A 27,690-nucleotide genomic window follows, 5' to 3' on the forward strand; every position below is an offset into this window, starting at 1 on the left:
GGACAAGATAATACAAGAGAAAATGATACAAGATAAGATAATGTAGGAAAATACAAGATAGTACAAGAAAAGATGATACAAGACAAGAAAATACAAATAAGAGAAGACAAGGCAAGACAATATAAGAAACACTTTATTGATCCATGGAAAGAAAGTGACTTGTTCCAATGCAGCAGTGTGTAAAGCCTGTCAAAGGTAAAGTACAGTAACTGTAGGCAGGCACTAATCACTAAGCATAAAGGTTATTGATAACCATAAGGACGTCAGGTGATCTGCAAACAGGCTTAAACTCGGCAAGACTAAAGCTGAATTTAGTGAAGTTTATAATAATGTTGTTCCTTTGCAGGCGGTGTGTTGTGATTTTGAAGAAAATATCGTTTATGTCTTAAAGCAGTTCTTATGAAGCACAGACAGGAGAACTCAGGTGCAGGTTTAGCGTTTCATTAAAACAAACCAGAGGGAGCAGATAAGATGAGATAGTAGAAGATGATACAAGACAACACAAGATAAGGTAAGAGAACATAGGACAGGGCAAGATAGGATAAGATAATACAAGAGAAAATGATACAAGATAAGATAATGTAGGACAATACAAGATAGTACAAGAAAAGATGATACAAGACAAGAAAATACAAATAAGAGAAGATAAGACAAGGCAAGACAACATAAGATAGGATAAGACAAGACAATATGAGAAACAATTTAGAGCTCCATGGAAAGAAAGTGACTTGTTCCAATGCAGCAGTGTGTAAAGCCTGTCAAAGGTAAAGTACAGTAACTGTAGGCAGGCACTAATCACTAAGCATAAAGGTTATTGATAACCATAAGGACGTCAGGTGATCTGCAAACAGGCTTAAACTCGGCAAGACTAAAGCTGAATTTAGTGAAGTTTAGTGAAATATGAAGTTTATAATAATGTTGTTCCTTTGCAGGCGGTGTGTTGTGAGGACTTTATCCACTGCTGTCCTCATGGGAAAAAGTGTAACCTCGCTGCTGGGTCATGTGACGACCCGTCAGGTTCAGTGCCCTGGCTGAAGAAGGAGCCGAGCCGACCAATCGGTGGACAGAAGCTTCTAGAAACCAAAGGTACGTCATAAAACATCAGCAACAATTCTTTCTTCAACTATAGGAATAAAGCTTCCATGTTTATAACTAATAAAAATATAATCCTCTTGCTGTGTGTGTTCAGTTTCTGATGTTCCCTGTGACGACACTGTGGCTTGTCCTGATGGAACCACATGCTGTAAGAACGAACAGGGAGGATGGGGCTGCTGCCCTATGCCTCAGGTAAATCCCTTTCAGTAGACTACATTAGATTATATCTTAAAAAGATGAAATTATAACAATCGTCTGAACTGGCAGTGGGTTTAAATACAATAGAAGACAGATACTGATTTTAGATTGGGTCAGATGAGTGTGGGTTGATATTTTAGAAAACACAATTTGTATCTTAAAGCAGTTGTTATGAAGCACAGACAGGAGAACTCAAGTGCAGGTTTAGCGTTTTATTAAAAGGTCTAAATAGCAACCAAACCAGAGAGAGCAGATAAGATGAGATAATGCCAGATAATACAACACAAGATAAGATAAGATAAAATAAGATAAGATAAGATAAGATAAAGATAGCAAGGTAAGATGGGACAAGATACACTATATTACCAAAAGTATTCAGTCACCTGCCTTGACTCACATATGAACTTAAGTGCCATCCCATTCCTAACCCATAGGGTTCAATATGATGTCGGTCCACCTTTTGCAGCTATTACAGCTTCAACTCTTCTGGGAAGGCTGTCCACAAGGTTGAGGAGTGTGTTTATAGGAATTTTTGACCATTCTTCCAAAAGCACATTGGTGAGGTCACACACTGATGTTGGTCGATAAGGCCTGGCTCTCAGTCTCTGCTCTAATTCATCCCAAAGGTGTTCTATCGGGTTGAGGTCAGGACTCTGTGCAGGCCAGTCAAGTTCATCCACACCAGACTCTGTCATCCATGTCTTTATGGACCTTGCTTTGTGCACTGGTGCACAGTCATGTTGGAAGAGGAAGGGGCCCGCTCCAAACTGTTCCCACAAGGTTGGGAGCATGGAATTGTCCAAAATGTTTTGGTATCCTGAAGCATTCAAAGTTCCTTTCACTGGAACTAAGGGGCCAAGCCCAACTCCTGAAAAACAACCCCACACCATAATTCCTCCTCCAACAAATTTCACACTCGGCACAATGCAGTCCGAAATGTACCGTTCTCCTGGCAACCTCCAAACCCAGACTCGTCCATCAGATTGCCAGATGGAAAAGCGTGATTCATCACTCCAGAGAACGCGTCTCCACTGCTCTAGAGTCCAGCGGCGGCGTGTTTTACACCACTGCATCCGACACTTTGCATTGCACTTGGTGATGTGTGGCTTGCATGCAGCTGCTCGGCCATGGAAACCCATTCCATGAAGCTCTCTGCGTACTGTACTTGGGCTAATCTGAAGATCACATGAAGTTTGGAGCTCTGTAGCAATTGACTGTGAAGAAAGTCGACGACCTCTTTGCACTATGCGCTTCAGCATCCGCTGACCCCTCTCCGTCAGTTTACGTGGCCTACCACTTCGTGGCTGAGTTGCTGTTGTTCCCAAACTCTTCTATTTTGTTATGATAAAGCTGACAGTTGACTGTGGAATATTTAGGAGCGAGGAAATTTCACGACTGGATTTGTTGCACAGGTGGCATCCTATGACAGTTCCACCCTGGAATTCACTGAGCTCCTGAGAGCGGCCCATTCTTTCACAAATGTTTGTAAAAACAGTCTGCATGCCTAAGTGCTTGATTTTATACACCTGTGGCCAGGCCAAGTGATTAGGACACCTGATTCTGATCATTTGGATGGGTGACCGAATACTTTTGGTAATATAGTGTAATGTAGTGTAGTGATCTGCAAACAGGCATAAACTCGGCAAGACTAAAGCTGAATTTAGTGAAGTTTAGGGAAATATGAAGTTTATAATAATGTTGTTCCTTTGCAGGCGGTGTGTTGTGAGGACTTTATCCACTGCTGTCCTCATGGGAAAAAGTGTAACCTCGCTGCTGGGTCATGTGACGACCCGTCAGGTTCAGTGCCCTGGCTGAAGAAGGAGCCGAGCCGACCAATCGGTGGACAGAAGCTTCTAGAAACCAAAGGTACGTCATAAAACATCAGCAACAATTCTTTCTTCAACTATAGGAATAAAGCTTCCATGTTTATAACTAATAAAAACATAATCCTCTTGCTGTGTGTGTTCAGTTTCTGATGTTCCCTGTGACGACACTGTGGCTTGTCCTGATGGAACCACATGCTGTAAGAACGAACAGGGAGGATGGGGCTGCTGCCCTATGCCTCAGGTAAATCCCTTTCAGTAGAACATCACACCTTTATAACAATCGTCTGAACTGGCAGTGGGTTTAAATACAATAGAAGACAGATACTGATTTTAGATTGGGTCAGATGAGTGTGGGTTGATATTTTAGGAAACACAATTTGTATCTTAAAGCAGTTCTTATGAAGCACAGACAGGAGAACTCAGGTGCAGGTTTAGCGTTTTATTAAAAGGTCTAAATAGCAACCAAACCAGAGAGAGCAGATAAGATGAGATAATGCCAGATAATACAACACAACACAAGGCAAGATAAGATAAGATAAGATAAGATAAGAGAAGACAGTGCAAGGTAAGATAGGACGAGATAAGAGCAGACAAGATAATATAACACTAGACATGAAAATACAAGATAATGTAGGACAAAACAAGATGGTACAAGATAAGAAAATACAAATAAGAAAAAATAAGATCAGAAAATATAAGACAAGGCAAGACATTATAAGACAAGAAAAGATAATACAAGAAAGGATAATACAAGAAAAATGTAAGATAAGACAAGGCAAGACATGAAAAACAAGGCAAGAAAAGACAATATAAGAAACACTTTATTGATCCATGGAGAGAAAGTGACTTGTTCCAATGCAGCAGTGTGTAAAGCCTGTCAAAGGTAAAGTACAGTAACTGTAGGCAGGCACTAATCACTAAGCATAAAGGTTATTGATAACCATAAGGACGTCAGGTGATCTGCAAACAGGCTTAAACTCGGCAAGACTAAAGCTGAATTTAGTGAAGTTTATAATAATGTTGTTCCTTTGCAGGCGGTGTGTTGTGAGGACTTTATCCACTGCTGTCCTCATGGGAAAAAGTGTAACCTCGCTGCTGGGTCATGTGACGACCCGTCAGGTTCAGTGCCCTGGCTGAAGAAGGAGCCGAGCCGACCAATCGGTGGACAGAAGCTTCTAGAAACCAAAGGTACGTCATAAAACATCAGCAACAATTCTTTCTTCAACTATAGGAATAAAGCTTCCATGTTTATAACTAATAAAAATATAATCCTCTTGCTGTGTGTGTTCAGTTTCTGATGTTCCCTGTGACGACACTGTGGCTTGTCCTGATGGAACCACATGCTGTAAGAACGAACAGGGAGGATGGGGCTGCTGCCCTATGCCTCAGGTAAATCCCTTTCAGTAGAACATCACACGTTTATAACAATCGTCTGAACTGGCAGTGGGTTTAAATACAATAGAAGACAGATACTGATTTTAGATTGGGTCAGATGAGTGTGGGTTGATATTTTAGAAAACACAATTTGTATCTTAAAGCAGTTCTTATGAAGCACAGACAGGAGAACTCAGGTGCAGGTTTAGCGTTTTATTAAAAGGTCTAAATAGCAACCAAACCAGAGAGAGCAGATAAGATGAGATAATGCCAGATAATACAACACAACACAAGATAAGATAAGATAAGATAAGATAAGATAAGATAAGATAAAGATAGCAAGGTAAGATAGGACAAGATACACTATATTACCAAAAGTATTCAGTCACCTGCCTTGACTCACATATGAACTTAAGTGCCATCCCATTCCTAACCCATAGGGTTCAATATGATGTCGGTCCACCTTTTGCAGCTATTACAGCTTCAACTCTTCTGGGAAGGCTGTCCACAAGGTTGAGGAGTGTGTTTATAGGAATTTTTGACCATTCTTCCAAAAGCGCATTGGTGAGGTCACACAGTGATGTTGGTCGAGAAGGCCTGGCTCTCAGTCTCTGCTCTAATTCATCCCAAAGGTGTTCTATCGGGTTGAGGTCAGGACTCTGTGCAGGCCAGTCAAGTTCATCCACACCAGACTCTGTCATCCATGTCTTTATGGACCTTGCTTTGTGCACTGGTGCGCAGTCATGTTGGAAGAGGAAGGGGCCCGCTCCAAACTGTTCCCACAAGGTTGGGAGCATGGAATTGTCCAAAATGTTTTGGTATCCTGAAGCATTCAAAGTTCCTTTCACTGGAACTAAGGGGCCAAGCCCAACTCCTGAAAAACAACCCCACACCATAATTCCTCCTCCAACAAATTTCACACTCGGCACAATGCAGTCCGAAATGTACCGTTCTCCTGGCAACCTCCAAACCCAGACTCGTCCATCAGATTGCCAGATGGAAAAGCGTGATTCATCACTCCAGAGAACGCGTCTCCACTGCTCTAGAGTCCAGTGGCGGCGTGCTTTACACCACTGCATCCGACGCTTTGCATTGCACTTGGTGATGTGTGGCTTGGATGCAGCTGCTCGGCCATGGAAACCCATTCCATGAAGCTCTCTGCGTACTGTACTTGGGCTAATCTGAAGATCACATGAAGTTTGGAGCTCTGTAGCAATTGACTGTGAAGAAAGTCGACGACCTTTTTGCACTATGCGCTTCAGCATCCGCTGACCCCTCTCCGTCAGTTTACGTGGCCTACCACTTCGTGGCTGAGTTGCTGTTGTTCACAAACTCTTCTATTTTGTTATGATAAAGCTGACAGTTGACTGTGGAATATTTAGGAGCGAGGAAATTTCACGACTGGATTTGTTGCACAGGTGGCATCCTATGACAGTTCCACCCTGGAATTCACTGAGCTCCTGAGAGCGGCCCATTCTTTCACAAATGTTTGTAAAAACAGTCTGCATGCCTAAGTGCTTGATTTTATACACCTGTGGCCAGGCCAAGTGATTAGGACACCTGATTCTGATCATTTGGATGGGTGACCGAATACTTTTGGTAATATAGTGTAATGTAGTGTAGTGATCTGCAAACAGGCATAAACTCGGCAAGACTAAAGCTGAATTTAGTGAAGTTTAGTGAAATATGAAGTTTATAATAATGTTGTTCCTTTGCAGGCGGTGTGTTGTGAGGACTTTATCCACTGCTGTCCTCATGGGAAAAAGTGTAACCTCGCTGCTGGGTCATGTGACGACCCGTCAGGTTCAGTGCCCTGGCTGAAGAAGGAGCCGAGCCGACCAATCGGTGGACAGAAGCTTCTAGAAACCAAAGGTACGTCATTAAACATCAGCAACAATTCTTTCTTCAACTTTCTTGAATAGGAATAAAGCTTCCATGTTTATAACTAATAAAAATATAATCCTCTTGCTGTGTGTGTTCAGTTTCTGATGTTCCCTGTGACGACACTGTGGCTTGTCCTGATGGAACCACATGCTGTAAGAACGAACAGGGAGGATGGGGCTGCTGCCCTATGCCTCAGGTAAATCCCTTTCAGTAGACTACATTAGATTCTATCTTAAAAAGATTTCTAGAAATAGTCACATAGCTGACATGGCCCCTATTTGACCAGAATATCATCAATATAGACCACAACAAACCTTTGAAGCATGTAACAGAAAACTTTAATGCTGAAGACCTGGAAACACAGATGGGGCATTCACTAAGCCGTATAGCACGACTTGATAGTCATAGTCCCCTGTGGTTGTCTTATACTTGATATAATACTGTTCTTCACATAGATACTCCAGTGCAGTGGCCATTAAAGACTACATTGAAATTAACTTCAACTTTGTCATTTTGTGATGTCATGATAGTCAGTACATATTCTGAATCCTCCATCCTTCTTTTGTACGTAGAAGATCCCGGATGCAGCTTGTGATGTTGATAGAAAGATGAACCCCTACCCAAGCATCTTTTTTTTCTTCCCTTAGAGGGGGCAGAGAGCATAGTGGACTTGCTCTTTTAAAATTTGCTTAGGCACGTGTGGGGCAAAAATAGCCAAGTCACACATCACCAATAGCTAATCTAAAATCCTTGTTATATTGTTGCATTTCTTTCAGGCGGTGTGTTGTGAGGACTTTATCCACTGCTGTCCTCATGGGAAAAAGTGTAACCTCGCTGCTGGGTCATGTGACGACCCGTCAGGTTCAGTGCCCTGGCTGAAGAAGGAGCCGAGCCGACCAATCGGTGGACAGAAGCTTCTAGAAACCAAAGGTACGTCATAAAACATCAGCAACAATTCTTTCTTCAACTATAGGAATAAAGCTTCCATGTTTATAACTAATAAAAATATAATCCTCTTGCTGTGTGTGTTCAGTTTCTGATGTTCCCTGTGACGACACTGTGGCTTGTCCTGATGGAACCACATGCTGTAAGAACGAACAGGGAGGATGGGGCTGCTGCCCTATGCCTCAGGTAAATCCCTTTCAGTAGAACATCACACCTTTATAACAATCGTCTGAACTGGCAGTGGGTTTAAATACAATAGAAGACAGATACTGATTTTAGATTGGGTCAGATGAGTGTGGGTTGATATTTTAGGAAACACAATTTGTATCTTAAAGCAGTTCTTATGAAGCACAGACAGGAGAACTCAGGTGCAGGTTTAGCGTTTTATTAAAAGGTCTAAATAGCAACCAAACCAGAGAGAGCAGATAAGATGAGATAATGCCAGATAATACAACACAACACAAGATAAGATAAGATAAGATAAGATAAGATAAGATAAGATAAAGATAGCAAGGTAAGATAGGACAAGATACACTATATTACCAAAAGTATTCAGTCACCTGCCTTGACTCACATATGAACTTAAGTGCCATCCCATTCCTAACCCATAGGGTTCAATATGATGTCGGTCCACCTTTTGCAGCTATTACAGCTTCAACTCTTCTGGGAAGGCTGTCCACAAGGTTGAGGAGTGTGTTTATAGGAATTTTTGACCATTCTTCCAAAAGCGCATTGGTGAGGTCACACACTGATGTTGGTCGATAAGGCCTGGCTCTCAGTCTCTGCTCTAATTCATCCCAAAGGTGTTCTATCGGGTTGAGGTCAGGACTCTGTGCAGGCCAGTCAAGTTCATCCACACCAGACTCTGTCATCCATGTCTTTATGGACCTTGCTTTGTGCACTGGTGCGCAGTCATGTTGGAAGAGGAAGGGGCCCGCTCCAAACTGTTCCCACAAGGTTGGGAGCATGGAATTGTCCAAAATGTTTTGGTATCCTGAAGCATTCAAAGTTCCTTTCACTGGAACTAAGGGGCCAAGCCCAACTCCTGAAAAACAACCCCACACCATAATTCCTCCTCCAACAAATTTCACACTCGGCACAATGCAGTCCGAAATGTACCGTTCTCCTGGCAACCTCCAAACCCAGACTCGTCCATCAGATTGCCAGATGGAAAAGCGTGATTCATCACTCCAGAGAACGCGTCTCCACTGCTCTAGAGTCCAGTGGCGGCGTGCTTTACACCACTGCATCCGACGCTTTGCATTGCACTTGGTGATGTGTGGCTTGCATGCAGCTGCTCGGCCATGGAAACCCATTCCATGAAGCTCTCTGCGTACTGTACTTGGGCTAATCTGAAGATCACATGAAGTTTGGAGCTCTGTAGCAATTGACTGTGAAGAAAGTCAACGACCTCTTTGCACTATGCGCTTCAGCATCCGCTGACCCCTCTCCGTCAGTTTACGTGGCCTACCACTTCGTGGCTGAGTTGCTGTTGTTCCCAAACTCTTCTATTTTGTTATGATAAAGCTGACAGCTGACTGTGGAATATTTAGGAGCGAGGAAATTTCACGACTGGATTTGTTGCACAGGTGGCATCCTATGACAGTTCCACCCTGGAATTCACTGAGCTCCTGAGAGCGGCCCATTCTTTCACAAATGTTTGTAAAAACAGTCTGCATGCCTAAGTGCTTGATTTTATACACCTGTGGCCAGGCCAAGTGATTAGGACACCTGATTCTGATCATTTGGATGGGTGACTGAATACTTTTGGTAATATAGTGTAACGTAGTGTAGTGATCTGCAAACAGGCATAAACTCGGCAAGACTAAAGCTGAATTTAGTGAAGTTTAGGGAAATATGAAGTTTATAATAATGTTGTTCCTTTGCAGGCGGTGTGTTGTGAGGACTTTATCCACTGCTGTCCTCATGGGAAAAAGTGTAACCTCGCTGCTGGGTCATGTGACGACCCGTCAGGTTCAGTGCCCTGGCTGAAGAAGGAGCCGAGCCGACCAATCGGTGGACAGAAGCTTCTAGAAACCAAAGGTACGTCATTAAACATCAGCAACAATTCTTTCTTCAACTTTCTTGAATAGGAATAAAGCTTCCATGTTTATAACTAATAAAAATATAATCCTCTTGCTGTGTGTGTTCAGTTTCTGATGTTCCCTGTGACGACACTGTGGCTTGTCCTGATGGAACCACATGCTGTAAGAACGAACAGGGAGGATGGGGCTGCTGCCCTATGCCTCAGGTAAATCCCTTTCAGTAGAACATCACACCTTTATAACAATCGCCTGAACTGGCAGTGGGTTTAAATACAATAGAAGACAGATACTGATTTTAGATTGGGTCAGATGAGTGTGTGTTGATATTTTAGAAAACACAATTTGTATCTTAAAGCAGTTGTTATGAAGCACAGACAGGAGAACTCAGGTGCAGGTTTAGCGTTTTATTAAAAGGTCTAAATAGCAACCAAACCAGAGAGAGCAGATAAGATGAGATAATGCCAGATAATACAACACAAGATAAGATAAGATAAGATAAGATAAGATAAGGTAAAGATAGCAAGGTAAGATAGGACAAGATAAGAGCAGACAAGACAATATAACACAAGACATGAAAATACAAGATAATGTAGGACAAAACAAGATGATACAAAACAAGATGGTACAAGATAAGAAAATACAAATAAGAAAAAATAAGATCAGAAAATATAAGACAAGGCAAGACATTATAAGACAAGAAAAGATAATACAAGAAAGGATAATGCAAGAAAAATGTAAGATAAGACAAGGCAAGACATGAAAAACAAGGCAAGAAAAGACAATATAAGAAACACTTTAGAGCTCCATGGAGAGAAAGTGACTTGTTCCAATGCAGCAGTGTGTAAAGCCTGTCAAAGGTAAAGTACAGTAACTGTAGGCAGGCACTAATCACTAAGCATAAAGGTTATTGATAACCATAAGGACGTCAGGTGATCTGCAAACAGGCTTAAACTCGGCAAGACTAAAGCTGAATTTAGTGAAGTTTATAATAATGTTGTTCCTTTGCAGGCGGTGTGTTGTGAGGACTTTATCCACTGCTGTCCTCATGGGAAAAAGTGTAACCTCGCTGCTGGGTCATGTGACGACCCGTCAGGTTCAGTGCCCTGGCTGAAGAAGGAGCCGAGCCGACCAATCGGTGGACAGAAGCTTCTAGAAACCAAAGGTACGTCATAAAACATCAGCAACAATTCTTTCTTCAACTATAGGAATAAAGCTTCCATGTTTATAACTAATAAAAATATAATCCTCTTGCTGTGTGTGTTCAGTTTCTGATGTTCCCTGTGACGACACTGTGGCTTGTCCTGATGGAACCACATGCTGTAAGAACGAACAGGGAGGATGGGGCTGCTGCCCTATGCCTCAGGTAAATCCCTTTCAGTAGACTACATTAGATTATATCTTAAAAAGATTTCTAGAAATAGTCACATAGCTGACATGGCCCCTATTTGACCAGAATATCATCAATATAGACCACAACAAACCTTTGAAGCATGTAACAGAAAACTTTAATGCTGAAGACCTGGAAACACAGATGGGGCATTCACTAAGCCGTATAGCATGACTTGATAGTCATAGTCCCCTGTGGTTGTCTTATACTTGATATAATACTGTTCTTCACATAGATACTCCAGTGCAGTGGCCATTAAAGACTACATTGAAATTAACTTCAACTTTGTCATTTTGTGATGTCATGAGAGTCAGTACATATTCTGAATCCTCCATCCTTTTGTACGTAGAAGATCCCGGATGCAGCTTGTGATGTTGATAGAAAGATGAACCCCTACCCAAGCATCTTTTTTTTCTTCCCTTAGAGGGGGCAGAGAGCATAGTGGACTTGCTCTTTTAAAATTTGCTTAGGCATGTGTGGGGCAAAAATAGCCAAGTCACACATCACCAATAGCTAATCTAAAATCCTTGTTATATTGTTGCATTTCTTTCAGGCGGTGTGTTGTGAGGACTTTATCCACTGCTGTCCTCATGGGAAAAAGTGTAACCTCGCTGCTGGGTCATGTGACGACCCGTCAGGTTCAGTGCCCTGGCTGAAGAAGGAGCCGAGCCGACCAATCGGTGGACAGAAGCTTCTAGAAACCAAAGGTACGTCATAAAACATCAGCAACAATTCTTTCTTCAACTATAGGAATAAAGCTTCCATGTTTATAACTAATAAAAATATAATCCTCTTGCTGTGTGTGTTCAGTTTCTGATGTTCCCTGTGACGACACTGTGGCTTGTCCTGATGGAACCACATGCTGTAAGAACGAACAGGGAGGATGGGGCTGCTGCCCTATGCCTCAGGTAAATCCCTTTCAGTAGAACATCACACCTTTATAACAATCGTCTGAACTGGCAGTGGGTTTAAATACAATAGAAGACAGATACTGATTTTAGATTGGGTCAGATGAGTGTGGGTTGATATTTTAGGAAACACAATTTGTATCTTAAAGCAGTTCTTATGAAGCACAGACAGGAGAACTCAGGTGCAGGTTTAGCGTTTTATTAAAAGGTCTAAATAGCAACCAAACCAGAGAGAGCAGATAAGATGAGATAATGCCAGATAATACAACACAACACAAGGCAAGATAAGATAAGATAAGATAAGATAAGAGAAGACAGTGCAAGGTAAGATAGGACGAGATAAGAGCAGACAAGATAATATAACACAAGACATGAAAATACAAGATAATGTAGGACAAAACAAGATGATACAAAACAAGATGGTAAAAGATAAGAAAATACAAATAAGAAAAAATAAGGTGAGAAAATATAAGACAAGGCAAGACATTATAAGACAAGAAAAGATAATACAAGAAAGGATAATGCAAGAAAAATGTAAGATAAGACAAGGCAAGACATGAAAAACAAGGCAAGAAAAGACAATATAAGAAACACTTTAGAGCTCCATGGAGAGAAAGTGTATACAATAGAAGATGGACTTATTGATTTTAGACTGAATCAGATGAGTGTGTGTTGATTTTGAAGAAAACATCATTTATGTCTTAAAGCAGTTCTTATGAAGCACAGACAGGAGAATGCAGGTGCAAGTTTAGCTTTTTATTAAAACAAACCAGAGGGAGCAGATAAGATGAGATAGTACAAGATGATACAAGACAACACAAGATAAGGTAAGAGAACACAGGACAGGGCAAGATAGGACAAGATAACACAAGAGAAAAGGATACAAGATAAGATAATGTAGGACAATACAAGATAGTACAAGAAAAGATGATACAAGACAAGAAAAAACAAATAAGAGAAGATAAGACAAGGCAAGACAACATAAGATAGGATAAGACAAGACAATATAAGAAACACTTTAGAGCTCCATGGAGAGAAAGTGACTTGTTCCAATGCAGCAGTGTGTAAAGCCTGTCAAAGGTAAAGTACAGTAACTGTAGGCAGGCACTAATCACTAAGCATAAAGGTTATTGATAACCATAAGGACGTCAGGTGATCTGCAAACAGGCTTAAACTCGGCAAGACTAAAGCTGAATTTAGTGAAGTTTATAATAATGTTGTTCCTTTGCAGGCGGTGTGTTGTGAGGACTTTATCCACTGCTGTCCTCATGGGAAAAAGTGTAACCTCGCTGCTGGGTCATGTGACGACCCGTCAGGTTCAGTGCCCTGGCTGAAGAAGGAGCCGAGCCGACCAATCGGTGGACAGAAGCTTCTAGAAACCAAAGGTACATCATTAAACATCAGCAACAATTCTTTCTTGAAATAGTGGAATAAAGCTTCCATGTTTATAACTAATAAAAACATAATCCTCTTGCTGTGTGTGTTCAGTTTCTGATGTTCCCTGTGACGACACTGTGGCTTGTCCTGATGGAACCACATGCTGTAAGAACGAACAGGGAGGATGGGGCTGCTGCCCTATGCCTCAGGTAAATCCCTTTCAGTAGAACATCACACCTTTATAACAATCGTCTGAACTGGCAGTGGGTTTAAATACAATAGAAGACAGATACTGATTTTAGATTGGGTCAGATGAGTGTGGGTTGATATTTTAGAAAACACAATTTGTATCTTATGCAGTTCTTATGAAGCACAGACAGGAGAACTCAGGTGCAGGTTTAGCGTTTTATTAAAAGGTCTAAATAGCAACCAAACCAGAGAGAGCAGATAAGATGATATAATGCCAGATAATACAACACAAGGCAAGATAAGATAAGATAAGATAAGATAAGATAAGATAAGATAAGATAAGATAAGATAAGATAAGATAAGATAAGATAAGATAAAGATAGCAAGGTAAGATAGGACAAGATACACTATATTACCAAAAGTATTCAGTCACCTGCCTTGACTCACATATGAACTTAAGTGCCATCCCATTCCTAACCCATAGGGTTCAATATGATGTCGGTCCACCTTTTGCAGCTATTACAGCTTCAACTCTTCTGGGAAGGCTGTCCACAAGGTTGAGGAGTGTGTTTATAGGAATTTTTGACCATTCTTCCAAAAGCACATTGGTGAGGTCACACACTGATGTTGGTCGATAAGGCCTGGCTCTCAGTCTCTGCTCTAATTCATCCCAAAGGTGTTCTATCGGGTTGAGGTCAGGACTCTGTGCAGGCCAGTCAAGTTCATCCACACCAGACTCTGTCATCCATGTCTTTATGGACCTTGCTTTGTGCACTGGTGCACAGTCATGTTGGAAGAGGAAGGGGCCCGCTCCAAACTGTTCCCACAAGGTTGGGAGCATGGAATTGTCCAAAATGTTTTGGTATCCTGAAGCATTCAAAGTTCCTTTCACTGGAACTAAGGGGCCAAGCCCAACTCCTGAAAAACAACCCCACACCATAATTCCTCCTCCAACAAATTTCACACTCGGCACAATGCAGTCCGAAATGTACCGTTCTCCTGGCAACCTCCAAACCCAGACTCGTCCATCAGATTGCCAGATGGAAAAGCGTGATTCATCACTCCAGAGAACGCGTCTCCACTGCTCTAGAGTCCAGCGGCGGCGTGTTTTACACCACTGCATCCGACACTTTGCATTGCACTTGGTGATGTGTGGCTTGCATGCAGCTGCTCGGCCATGGAAACCCATTCCATGAAGCTCTCTGCGTACTGCACTTGGGCTAATCTGAAGATCACATGAAGTTTGGAGCTCTGTAGCAATTGACTGTGAAGAAAGTCGACGACCTCTTTGCACTATGCGCTTCAGCATCCGCTGACCCCTCTCCGTCAGTTTACGTGGCCTACCACTTCGTGGCTGAGTTGCTGTTGTTCCCAAACTCTTCTATTTTGTTATGATAAAGCTGACAGTTGACTGTGGAATATTTAGGAGCGAGGAAATTTCACGACTGGATTTGTTGCACAGGTGGCATCCTATGACAGTTCCACCCTGGAATTCACTGAGCTCCTGAGAGCGGCCCATTCTTTCACAAATGTTTGTAAAAACAGTCTGCATGCCTAAGTGCTTGATTTTATACACCTGTGGCCAGGCCAAGTGATTAGGACACCTGATTCTGATCATTTGGATGGGTGACCGAATACTTTTGGTAATATAGTGTAATGTAGTGTAGTGATCTGCAAACAGGCATAAACTCGGCAAGACTAAAGCTGAATTTAGTGAAGTTTAGTGAAATATGAAGTTTATAATAATGTTGTTCCTTTGCAGGCGGTGTGTTGTGAGGACTTTATCCACTGCTGTCCTCATGGGAAAAAGTGTAACCTCGCTGCTGGGTCATGTGACGACCCGTCAGGTTCAGTGCCCTGGCTGAAGAAGGAGCCGAGCCGACCAATCGGTGGACAGAAGCTTCTAGAAACCAAAGGTACGTCATTAAACATCAGCAACAATTCTTTCTTCAACTTTCTTGAATAGGAATAAAGCTTCCATGTTTATAACTAATAAAAATATAATCCTCTTGCTGTGTGTGTTCAGTTTCTGATGTTCCCTGTGACGACACTGTGGCTTGTCCTGATGGAACCACATGCTGTAAGAACGAACAGGGAGGATGGGGCTGCTGCCCTATGCCTCAGGTAAATCCCTTTCAGTAGAACATCACACCTTTATAACAATCGTCTGAACTGGCAGTGGGTTTAAATACAATAGAAGACAGATACTGATTTTAGATTGGGTCAGATGAGTGTGGGTTGATATTTTAGGAAACACAATTTGTATCTTAAAGCAGTTCTTATGAAGCACAGACAGGAGAACTCAGGTGCAGGTTTAGCGTTTTATTAAAAGGTCTAAATAGCAACCAAACCAGAGAGAGCAGATAAGATGAGATAATGCCAGATAATACAACACAACACAAGGCAAGATAAGATAAGATAAGATAAGATAAGAGAAGACAGTGCAAGGTAAGATAGGACGAGATAAGAGCAGACAAGATAATATAACACTAGACATGAAAATACAAGATAATGTAGGACAAAACAAGATGGTACAAGATAAGAAAATACAAATAAGAAAAAATAAGATCAGAAAATATAAGACAAGGCAAGACATTATAAGACAAGAAAAGATAATACAAGAAAGGATAATACAAGAAAAATGTAAGATAAGACAAGGCAAGACATGAAAAACAAGGCAAGAAAAGACAATATAAGAAACACTTTATTGATCCATGGAGAGAAAGTGACTTGTTCCAATGCAGCAGTGTGTAAAGCCTGTCAAAGGTAAAGTACAGTAACTGTAGGCAGGCACTAATCACTAAGCATAAAGGTTATTGATAACCATAAGGACGTCAGGTGATCTGCAAACAGGCTTAAACTCGGCAAGACTAAAGCTGAATTTAGTGAAGTTTATAATAATGTTGTTCCTTTGCAGGCGGTGTGTTGTGAGGACTTTATCCACTGCTGTCCTCATGGGAAAAAGTGTAACCTCGCTGCTGGGTCATGTGACGACCCGTCAGGTTCAGTGCCCTGGCTGAAGAAGGAGCCGAGCCGACCAATCGGTGGACAGAAGCTTCTAGAAACCAAAGGTACGTCATAAAACATCAGCAACAATTCTTTCTTCAACTATAGGAATAAAGCTTCCATGTTTATAACTAATAAAAATATAATCCTCTTGCTGTGTGTGTTCAGTTTCTGATGTTCCCTGTGACGACACTGTGGCTTGTCCTGATGGAACCACATGCTGTAAGAACGAACAGGGAGGATGGGGCTGCTGCCCTATGCCTCAGGTAAATCCCTTTCAGTAGAACATCACACGTTTATAACAATCGTCTGAACTGGCAGTGGGTTTAAATACAATAGAAGACAGATACTGATTTTAGATTGGGTCAGATGAGTGTGGGTTGATATTTTAGAAAACACAATTTGTATCTTAAAGCAGTTCTTATGAAGCACAGACAGGAGAACTCAGGTGCAGGTTTAGCGTTTTATTAAAAGGTCTAAATAGCAACCAAACCAGAGAGAGCAGATAAGATGAGATAATGCCAGATAATACAACACAACACAAGATAAGATAAGATAAGATAAGATAAGATAAGATAAGATAAAGATAGCAAGGTAAGATAGGACAAGATACACTATATTACCAAAAGTATTCAGTCACCTGCCTTGACTCACATATGAACTTAAGTGCCATCCCATTCCTAACCCATAGGGTTCAATATGATGTCGGTCCACCTTTTGCAGCTATTACAGCTTCAACTCTTCTGGGAAGGCTGTCCACAAGGTTGAGGAGTGTGTTTATAGGAATTTTTGACCATTCTTCCAAAAGCGCATTGGTGAGGTCACACAGTGATGTTGGTCGAGAAGGCCTGGCTCTCAGTCTCTGCTCTAATTCATCCCAAAGGTGTTCTATCGGGTTGAGGTCAGGACTCTGTGCAGGCCAGTCAAGTTCATCCACACCAGACTCTGTCATCCATGTCTTTATGGACCTTGCTTTGTGCACTGGTGCGCAGTCATGTTGGAAGAGGAAGGGGCCCGCTCCAAACTGTTCCCACAAGGTTGGGAGCATGGAATTGTCCAAAATGTTTTGGTATCCTGAAGCATTCAAAGTTCCTTTCACTGGAACTAAGGGGCCAAGCCCAACTCCTGAAAAACAACCCCACACCATAATTCCTCCTCCAACAAATTTCACACTCGGCACAATGCAGTCCGAAATGTACCGTTCTCCTGGCAACCTCCAAACCCAGACTCGTCCATCAGATTGCCAGATGGAAAAGCGTGATTCATCACTCCAGAGAACGCGTCTCCACTGCTCTAGAGTCCAGTGGCGGCGTGCTTTACACCACTGCATCCGACGCTTTGCATTGCACTTGGTGATGTGTGGCTTGGATGCAGCTGCTCGGCCATGGAAACCCATTCCATGAAGCTCTCTGCGTACTGTACTTGGGCTAATCTGAAGATCACATGAAGTTTGGAGCTCTGTAGCAATTGACTGTGAAGAAAGTCGACGACCTTTTTGCACTATGCGCTTCAGCATCCGCTGACCCCTCTCCGTCAGTTTACGTGGCCTACCACTTCGTGGCTGAGTTGCTGTTGTTCCCAAACTCTTCTATTTTGTTATGATAAAGCTGACAGTTGACTGTGGAATATTTAGGAGCGAGGAAATTTCACGACTGGATTTGTTGCACAGGTGGCATCCTATGACAGTTCCACCCTGGAATTCACTGAGCTCCTGAGAGCGGCCCATTCTTTCACAAATGTTTGTAAAAACAGTCTGCATGCCTAAGTGCTTGATTTTATACACCTGTGGCCAGGCCAAGTGATTAGGACACCTGATTCTGATCATTTGGATGGGTGACCGAATACTTTTGGTAATATAGTGTAATGTAGTGTAGTGATCTGCAAACAGGCATAAACTCGGCAAGACTAAAGCTGAATTTAGTGAAGTTTAGTGAAATATGAAGTTTATAATAATGTTGTTCCTTTGCAGGCGGTGTGTTGTGAGGACTTTATCCACTGCTGTCCTCATGGGAAAAAGTGTAACCTCGCTGCTGGGTCATGTGACGACCCGTCAGGTTCAGTGCCCTGGCTGAAGAAGGAGCCGAGCCGACCAATCGGTGGACAGAAGCTTCTAGAAACCAAAGGTACGTCATTAAACATCAGCAACAATTCTTTCTTCAACTTTCTTGAATAGGAATAAAGCTTCCATGTTTATAACTAATAAAAATATAATCCTCTTGCTGTGTGTGTTCAGTTTCTGATGTTCCCTGTGACGACACTGTGGCTTGTCCTGATGGAACCACATGCTGTAAGAACGAACAGGGAGGATGGGGCTGCTGCCCTATGCCTCAGGTAAATCCCTTTCAGTAGACTACATTAGATTCTATCTTAAAAAGATTTCTAGAAATAGTCACATAGCTGACATGGCCCCTATTTGACCAGAATATCATCAATATAGACCACAACAAACCTTTGAAGCATGTAACAGAAAACTTTAATGCTGAAGACCTGGAAACACAGATGGGGCATTCACTAAGCCGTATAGCACGACTTGATAGTCATAGTCCCCTGTGGTTGTCTTATACTTGATATAATACTGTTCTTCACATAGATACTCCAGTGCAGTGGCCATTAAAGACTACATTGAAATTAACTTCAACTTTGTCATTTTGTGATGTCATGATAGTCAGTACATATTCTGAATCCTCCATCCTTCTTTTGTACGTAGAAGATCCCGGATGCAGCTTGTGATGTTGATAGAAAGATGAACCCCTACCCAAGCATCTTTTTTTTCTTCCCTTAGAGGGGGCAGAGAGCATAGTGGACTTGCTCTTTTAAAATTTGCTTAGGCATGTGTGGGGCAAAAATAGCCAAGTCACACATCACCAATAGCTAATCTAAAATCCTTGTTATATTGTTGCATTTCTTTCAGGCGGTGTGTTGTGAGGACTTTATCCACTGCTGTCCTCATGGGAAAAAGTGTAACCTCGCTGCTGGGTCATGTGACGACCCGTCAGGTTCAGTGCCCTGGCTGAAGAAGGAGCCGAGCCGACCAATCGGTGGACAGAAGCTTCTAGAAACCAAAGGTACGTCATAAAACATCAGCAACAATTCTTTCTTCAACTATAGGAATAAAGCTTCCATGTTTATAACTAATAAAATCATAATCCTCTTGCTGTGTGTGTTCAGTTTCTGATGTTCCCTGTGACGACACTGTGGCTTGTCCTGATGGAACCACATGCTGTAAGAACGAACAGGGAGGATGGGGCTGCTGCCCTATGCCTCAGGTAAATCCCTTTCAGTAGAACATCACACCTTTATAACAATCGTCTGAACTGGCAGTGGGTTTAAATACAATAGAAGACAGATACTGATTTTAGATTGGGTCAGATGAGTGTGGGTTGATATTTTAGGAAACACAATTTGTATCTTAAAGCAGTTCTTATGAAGCACAGACAGGAGAACTCAGGTGCAGGTTTAGCGTTTTATTAAAAGGTCTAAATAGCAACCAAACCAGAGAGAGCAGATAAGATGAGATAATGCCAGATAATACAACACAAGATAAGATAAGATAAGATAAGATAAGAGAAGACAGTGCAAGGTAAGATAGGACGAGATAAGAGCAGACAAGATAATATAACACTAGACATGAAAATACAAGATAATGTAGGACAAAACAAGATGGTACAAGATAAGAAAATACAAATAAGAAAAAATAAGATCAGAAAATATAAGACAAGGCAAGACATTATAAGACAAGAAAAGATAATGCAAGAAAAATGTAAGATAAGACAAGGCAAGACATGAAAAACAAGGCAAGAAAAGACAATATAAGAAACACTTTAGAGCTCCATGGAGAGAAAGTGACTTGTTCCAATGCAGCAGTGTGTAAAGCCTGTCAAAGGTAAAGTACAGTAACTGTAGGCAGGCACTAATCACTAAGCATAAAGGTTATTGATAACCATAAGGACGTCAGGTGATCTGCAAACAGGCTTAAACTCGGCAAGACTAAAGCTGAATTTAGTGAAGTTTATAATAATGTTGTTCCTTTGCAGGCGGTGTGTTGTGAGGACTTTATCCACTGCTGTCCTCATGGGAAAAAGTGTAACCTCGCTGCTGGGTCATGTGACGACCCGTCAGGTTCAGTGCCCTGGCTGAAGAAGGAGCCGAGCCGACCAATCGGTGGACAGAAGCTTCTAGAAACCAAAGGTACGTCATAAAACATCAGCAACAATTCTTTCTTCAACTATAGGAATAAAGCTTCCATGTTTATAACTAATAAAAACATAATCTTCTTGCTGTGTGTGTTCAGTTTCTGATGTTCCCTGTGACGACACTGTGGCTTGTCCTGATGGAACCACATGCTGTAAGAACGAACAGGGAGGATGGGGCTGCTGCCCTATGCCTCAGGTAAATCCCTTTCAGTAGAACATCACACCTTTATAACAATCGTCTGAACTGGCAGTGGGTTTAAATACAATAGAAGACAGATACTGATTTTAGATTGGGTCAGATGAGTGTGGGTTGATATTTTAGAAAACACAATTTGTATCTTATGCAGTTCTTATGAAGCACAGACAGGAGAACTCAGGTGCAGGTTTAGCGTTTTATTAAAAGGTCTAAATAGCAACCAAACCAGAGAGAGCAGATAAGATGATATAATGCCAGATAATACAACACAAGGCAAGATAAGATAAGATAAGATAAAGATAGCAAGGTAAGATAGGACAAGATACACTATATTACCAAAAGTATTCAGTCACCTGCCTTGACTCACATATGAACTTAAGTGCCATCCCATTCCTAACCCATAGGGTTCAATATGATGTCGGTCCACCTTTTGCAGCTATTACAGCTTCAACTCTTCTGGGAAGGCTGTCCACAAGGTTGAGGAGTGTGTTTATAGGAATTTTTGACCATTCTTCCAAAAGCGCATTGGTGAGGTCACACAGTGATGTTGGTCGAGAAGGCCTGGCTCTCAGTCTGCGCTCTAATTCATCCCAAAGGTGTTCTATCAGGTTCAGGTCAGGACTCTGTGCAGGCCAGTCAAGTTCATCCACACCAGACTCTGTCATCCATGTCTTTATGGACCTTGCTTTGTGCACTGGTGCACAGTCATGTTGGAAGAGGAAGGGGCCCGCTCCAAACTGTTCCCACAAGGTTGGGAGCATGGAATTGTCCAAAATGTTTTGGTATCCTGAAGCATTCAAAGTTCCTTTCACTGGAACTAAGGGGCCAAGCCCAACTCCTGAAAAACAACCCCACACCATAATTCCTCCTCCAACAAATTTCACACTCGGCACAATGCAGTCCGAAATGTACCGTTCTCCTGGCAACCTCCAAACCCAGACTCGTCCATCAGATTGCCAGATGGAAAAGCGTGATTCATCACTCCAGAGAACGCGTCTCCACTGCTCTAGAGTCCAGTGGCGGCGTGCTTTACACCACTGCATCCGACGCTTTGCATTGCACTTGGTGATGTGTGGCTTGCATGCAGCTGCTCGGCCATGGAAACCCATTCCATGAAGCTCTCTGCGTACTGTACTTGGGCTAATCTGAAGGTCACATGAAGTTTGGAGCTCTGTAGCAATTGACTGTGAAGAAAGTCGACGACCTCTTTGCACTATGCGCTTCAGCATCCGCTGACCCCTCTCCGTCAGTTTACGTGGCCTACCACTTCGTGGCTGAGTTGCTGTTGTTCCCAAACTCTTCTATTTTGTTATGATAAAGCTGACAGTTGACTGTGGAATATTTAGGAGCGAGGAAATTTCACGACTGGATTTGTTGCACAGGTGGCATCCTATGACAGTTCCACCCTGGAATTCACTGAGCTCCTGAGAGCGGCCCATTCTTTCACAAATGTTTGTAAAAACAGTCTGCATGCCTAAGTGCTTGATTTTATACACCTGTGGCCAGGCCAAGTGATTAGGACACCTGATTCTGATCATTTGGATGGGTGACCGAATACTTTTGGTAATATAGTGTAAGAGCAGACAAGACAATATAACACAAGACATGAAAATACAAGATAATGTAGGACAAAACAAGATGACACAAAACAAGATGGTACAAGATAAGAAAATACAAATAAGAAAATATCAGAAGATCAGAAAATATAAGACAAGGCAAGACATTATAAGACAAGAAAAGATAATACAAGAAAGGATAATGCAAGAAAAATGTAAGATAAGACAAGGCAAGACAAGACAATATAAGAAACACTTTATTGATCCATGGAGAGAAAGTGACTTGTTCCAATGCAGCAGTGTGTAAAGCCTGTCAAAGGTAAAGTACAGTAACTGTAGGCAGGCACTAATCACTAAGCATAAAGGTTATTGATAACCATAAGGACGTCAGGTGATCTGCAAACAGGCTTAAACTCGGCAAGACTAAAGCTGAATTTAATGAAGTTTATAATAATGTTGTTCCTTTGCAGGCGGTGTGTTGTGAGGACTTTATCCACTGCTGTCCTCATGGGAAAAAGTGTAACCTCGCTGCTGGGTCATGTGACGACCCGTCAGGTTCAGTGCCCTGGCTGAAGAAGGAGCCGAGCCGACCAATCGGTGGACAGAAGCTTCTAGAAACCAAAGGTACATCATTAAACATCAGCAACAATTCTTTCTTCAACTATAGGAATAAAGCTTCCATGTTTATAACTAATAAAAATATAATCCTCTTGCTGTGTGTGTTCAGTTTCTGATGTTCCCTGTGACGACACTGTGGCTTGTCCTGATGGAACCACATGCTGTAAGAACGAACAGGGAGGATGGGGCTGCTGCCCTATGCCTCAGGTAAATCCCTTTCAGTAGACTACATTAGATTCTATCATAAAAAGATTTCTAGAAATAGTCACATAGCTGACATGGCCCTTATTTGACCAGAATATCATCAATATAGACCACAACAAACCTTTGAAGCATGTAACAGAAAACTTTAATGCTGAAGACCTGGAAACACAGATGGGGCATTCACTAAGCCGTATAGCACGACTTGATAGTCATAGTCGCCTGTGGTTGTCTTATACTTGATATAATACTGTTCTTCACATACAGTCAGGTCCATAAATATTCGGACATCGACACAATTCTAACATTTTTGGCCCTATACACCACCACAATGGATTTCAAACGAAACGAACAAGATGTGCTTTAACTGCAGACTGTCAGCTTTAATTTGAGGGTATTTACATCCAAATCAGGTGAACGGTGTAGGAATTACAACAGTTTGCATATGTGCCTCCCACTTGTTAAGGGACCAAAAGTAATTGGACAGAATAATAATCATAAATCGAACTTTCACTTTTTAATACTTGGTTGCAAATCCTTTGCAGTCAATTACAGCCCGAAGTCTGGAACGCATAGACATCACCAGACGCTGGGTTTCATCCCTGGTGATGCTCTGCCAGGCCTCTACTGCAACTGTCTTCAGTTCCTGCTTGTTCTTGGGGCATTTTCCCTTCAGTTTTGTCTTCAGCAAGTGAAATGCATGCTCAATCGGATTCAGGTCAGGTGATTGACTTGGCCATTGCATAACAGTCCACTTCTTTCCCTTCAAAAACTCTTTGGTTGCTTTTGCAGTATGCTTTGGGTCATTGTCCATCTGCACTGTGAAGCGCCGTCCAATGAGTTCTGAAGCATTTGGCTGAATATGAGCAGATGATATTGCCCGAAACACTTCAGAATTCATCCTGCTGCTTTTGTCAGCAGTCACATCATCAATAAATACAAGAGAACCAGTTCCATTGGCAGCCATTCATGCCCACGCCATGATACTACCACCACCATGCTTCACTGACGAGGTGGTATGCTTAGGATCATGAGCAGTTCCGTTCCTTCTCCATACTCTTCTCTTCCCATCACTCTGGTACAAGTTGATCTTGGTCTCATCTGTCCATAGGATGTTGTTCCAGAACTGTGAAGGCTTTTTTAGATGTCGTTTGGCAAACTCTAATCTGGCCTTCCTGTTTTTGAGGCTCACCAATGGTTTACATCTTGTGGTGAACCCTCTGTATTCACTCTGGTGAAGTCTTCTCTTGATTGTTGACTTTGACACACATACACCTACCTCCTGGAGAGTGTTCTTGATCTGGCCAACTGTTGTGAAGGGTGTTTTCTTCACCAGGGAAAGAATTCTTCGGTCATCCACCACAGTTGTTTTCCGTGGTCTTCCGGGTCTTTTGGTGTTGCTGAGCTCACCGTTGCGTTCCTTCTTTTTAAGAATGTTTCAAACAGTTGTTTTGGCCATGCCTAATGTTTTTGCTATCTCTCTGATGGGTTTGTTTTGTTTTTTCAGCCTAATGATGGCTTGCTTCACTGATAGTGACAGCTCTTTGGATCTCATCTTGAGAGTTGACAGCAACAGATTCCAAATGCAAATAGCACACTTGAAATGAACTCTGGACCTTTTATCTGCTCATTGTAATTGGGATAATGAGGGAATAACACACACCTGGCCATGGAACAGCTGAGAAGCCAATTGTCCCATTACTTTTGGTCCCTTAACAAGTGGGAAGCACATATGCAAACTGTTGCAATTCCTACACCGTTCACCTGATTTGGATGTAAATACCCTCAAATTAAAGCTGACAGTCTGCAGTTAAAGCACATCTTGTTCGTTTCATTTGAAATCCATTGTGGTGGTGTATAGAGCCAAAAATGTTAGAATTGTGTCGATGTCCCAATATTTATGGACCTGACTGTAGATACTCCAGTGCAGTGGCCATTAAAGACTACACTGAAATTAACTTCAACTTTGTCATTTTGTGATGTCATGAGAGTCAGTACATATTCTGAATCCTCCATCCTTCTTTTGTACGTAGAAGATACCAGATGCAGCTTGTGATGTTGATAGAAAGATGAACCCCTACCCAAGCATCTTTTTTTCTTCCCTTAGAGGGGGCAGAGAGCATAGTGGACTTGCTCTTTTAAACTTTGCTTAGGCATGCGTGGGGCAAAAATAGCCAAGTCACACATCACCAATATCTAATCTAAAATCCTTGTTATATTGTTGCATTTCTTTCAGGCGGTGTGTTGTGAGGACTTTATCCACTGCTGTCCTCATGGGAAAAAGTGTAACCTCGCTGCTGGGTCATGTGACGACCCGTCAGGTTCAGTGCCCTGGCTGAAGAAGGAGCCGAGCCGACCAATCCGAGATAATGTTCCAAAAGGTATGTGTTGAAGTACATGGACATATTTTTTGCAGAAGTTGTGCAGAACTGGGAATCAAAATTTTCAATTGGTTTTCTAACTTATGAAAGTGTAATCTTGTTATGAACCTTGTTGTTTCCTCATTCCATGTTGTGTGTTTAGACTCTGTTGTTCCCTGTAATGACACTGTGGCCTGTGATGATGGGACCACGTGCTGTAAGAACCAACAGGGAGGATGGAGCTGCTGTCCACTTCCTCAGGTAAAAATCCCTGCAGAGTCATTGTTGAATTGAATTGCAGAAATACTAATGGTTTGAATGTAACTTAGAGGAAGGAATGAACAAGTACATGCCATTGTTTCCTGTGATTGTGTTTGATATCCAGTAGATAAAAATGAACAGCTTAGGTTTGAAATGCCCCATTATCCCCCAAATGAGAGCACAAATCTCATTTCAGGTTATAAAGGAAAGCATGCAATATGGATTATTTAGTATACATGCAACAACATGCAGCGTATCGCCCTTCTCAGAATTTCCCCCAGTGCAATCCGGTACAGCCAGTTTACACAGTTTTAGTAGCAGGCTGAAACAAACAAAACAATAATGAGGAAGTATGGGCATGTTCAGATAATTCAACCAGGAATTACATACCACAGCTAAAATTATTAGGTATCATTTCTTATGAAGTTTTTAAGTGATCCAGGTCTTCGACGGCTTGACCACATAGTTACAGGGTGACCGCTGCCACTTCAGCTTCAGCTATGAAGCCACTACAGTAAAGCCATTAGGTGACCATTCATTTGGCATTAAATAAAAAATATTTTGTAACCTTCTCAGGCAGAACCATTCTTTAGTATGTTTTTTCCCTGGACGAGCCATACCAACATTGCTTTGTTGTGTCTTGGTAGGCGGTGTGTTGTGAGGACTTTATCCACTGCTGTCCTCATGGGAAAGAGTGTAACCTCGCTGCTGGGTCATGTGACGACCCGTCAGGTTCAGTGCCCTGGCTGAAGAAGGAGCCGAGCCGACCAACTGCAGCAACAACTCAAAATACATCAGTAAACGTAAGCTATGAATCAAACCATCATCGCCTGGCACTTCATCCACTACCTGCTTAAAAAACCAATTAACAACTACTCATTCACTTTGAAAGGTGTGCTTATAGTCTCCAAATCTATCAGCAGTCGAATTCAAAATCTCATTTTTTTCCAAAAAGTTTTCATAATATAATATAAAAATCACATAGATAAATAATAAATAAGTAAATACATTTAGGAAATGAAAACATTCTTTTTAAATAACCAAAATGCCATGTTTCTTACCATATATCTATATCTGTATATATAGAAGATTTCACAGTTGATTTCACAGTTGCATTATAATTTTATTTTATTTTTTTTCTGTAAAGGGAGTTTTAGTACAGTGTGACCCTCACGTGTCCTGTCCTGATCACACCACCTGCTGCTTCATGAAGAAGAGCCAGAAATGGGGCTGCTGTCCTCTGGCCCAGGTGAGTGGAATAAAGCTCTCTCTCTGTCTCACACACACACACACAAAATTAATTTGACGAGGTAAACCATCACACTGAGAGAACACATTCATACCGAGAAACCACAAAGGATAAATTCCTCTGCCCTGAAGATTTTCCTGTGACTGTTACAAAGTGCTAACACTGGAGACTCCTTCCATAAATGCTTATATAAATGATTCTTATATGAGGTTAGTAACTTCATAGAAATAATTTCTAAAAAGCTGAAAATGTGTAAGTGTGTATAAGTGTATACGACAAGGTGTATATATATATATATATATATATATATATATATATATATATATATATATATATATATATATATATATATATATATATATATATATATATACAGTACTGTGCAAAAGTCTCGGCACCCTATTGTTTTTAGTATAAACTTTGTTATAGATGTTTATTTTCTGACTTCTACATTATTGATTCAGTACAAAAACCTTTTCGATTCCAAACATTAGTTTTCCAGCACAAAATGAAACGTTACAGAAAAATGTTTGTATGTCAGTAAAGAAAGCAGCAGATTCCATAAGAGACACTTTTCAGATAAAAACATAATGAAGGCTGCTGGGTTTCGCTGCAGAAATAAGAAGCGAGTCGACAGTCAAAGTCTCCAGAAGAACTGTGGCTGCTTCTGCAAGATGCTCAGTAACACTTCCAGCTCATTTCCTTATAAAACTGCACACACTGCACCTGAGACTACTGTTTTTTTTTAAAGCGAAGGATCGTCACATTAAATATTGACTTTGTTTCATTTATTACTGTTTACTGCTCTTTATAGTATTTTTT

At 41.6% G+C, this 27,690-nt stretch overlaps 1 protein-coding gene across 1 annotated transcript in view; it reads left to right on the plus strand.

Moving 5' to 3' along the window:
- grna (granulin a) overlaps window positions 1-27,690 on the plus strand; it is a 43,412-nt gene that overhangs the window by 12,407 nt on the left and 3,315 nt on the right. The window contains exons 12-46 of the mRNA XM_053239389.1: window positions 347-376; window positions 933-1,086; window positions 1,190-1,287; window positions 3,006-3,159; window positions 3,263-3,360; window positions 4,154-4,307; window positions 4,411-4,464; window positions 6,174-6,365; window positions 6,476-6,573; window positions 7,154-7,280; window positions 7,411-7,508; window positions 9,212-9,365; window positions 9,476-9,573; window positions 10,376-10,529; window positions 10,633-10,730; window positions 11,308-11,461; window positions 11,565-11,662; window positions 12,894-13,047; window positions 13,151-13,204; window positions 14,953-15,144; window positions 15,255-15,352; window positions 16,146-16,299; window positions 16,403-16,500; window positions 18,204-18,357; window positions 18,468-18,565; window positions 19,146-19,299; window positions 19,403-19,500; window positions 20,269-20,422; window positions 20,526-20,623; window positions 22,584-22,803; window positions 22,907-23,004; window positions 25,235-25,379; window positions 25,522-25,619; window positions 26,267-26,422; window positions 26,767-26,868. Of these exons, the coding sequence (XP_053095364.1) occupies window positions 347-376; window positions 933-1,086; window positions 1,190-1,287; window positions 3,006-3,159; window positions 3,263-3,360; window positions 4,154-4,307; window positions 4,411-4,464; window positions 6,174-6,365; window positions 6,476-6,573; window positions 7,154-7,280; window positions 7,411-7,508; window positions 9,212-9,365; window positions 9,476-9,573; window positions 10,376-10,529; window positions 10,633-10,730; window positions 11,308-11,461; window positions 11,565-11,662; window positions 12,894-13,047; window positions 13,151-13,204; window positions 14,953-15,144; window positions 15,255-15,352; window positions 16,146-16,299; window positions 16,403-16,500; window positions 18,204-18,357; window positions 18,468-18,565; window positions 19,146-19,299; window positions 19,403-19,500; window positions 20,269-20,422; window positions 20,526-20,623; window positions 22,584-22,803; window positions 22,907-23,004; window positions 25,235-25,379; window positions 25,522-25,619; window positions 26,267-26,422; window positions 26,767-26,868 (4,338 nt within the window). The remainder of the gene's footprint in view (window positions 1-346; window positions 377-932; window positions 1,087-1,189; window positions 1,288-3,005; window positions 3,160-3,262; window positions 3,361-4,153; window positions 4,308-4,410; window positions 4,465-6,173; window positions 6,366-6,475; window positions 6,574-7,153; window positions 7,281-7,410; window positions 7,509-9,211; window positions 9,366-9,475; window positions 9,574-10,375; window positions 10,530-10,632; window positions 10,731-11,307; window positions 11,462-11,564; window positions 11,663-12,893; window positions 13,048-13,150; window positions 13,205-14,952; window positions 15,145-15,254; window positions 15,353-16,145; window positions 16,300-16,402; window positions 16,501-18,203; window positions 18,358-18,467; window positions 18,566-19,145; window positions 19,300-19,402; window positions 19,501-20,268; window positions 20,423-20,525; window positions 20,624-22,583; window positions 22,804-22,906; window positions 23,005-25,234; window positions 25,380-25,521; window positions 25,620-26,266; window positions 26,423-26,766; window positions 26,869-27,690) is intronic.

The sequence above is a fragment of the Pangasianodon hypophthalmus genome, chromosome 13, assembly GCF_027358585.1.
Source record: "Pangasianodon hypophthalmus isolate fPanHyp1 chromosome 13, fPanHyp1.pri, whole genome shotgun sequence".
In the NCBI taxonomy this organism is placed as follows: domain Eukaryota; kingdom Metazoa; phylum Chordata; class Actinopteri; order Siluriformes; family Pangasiidae; genus Pangasianodon; species Pangasianodon hypophthalmus.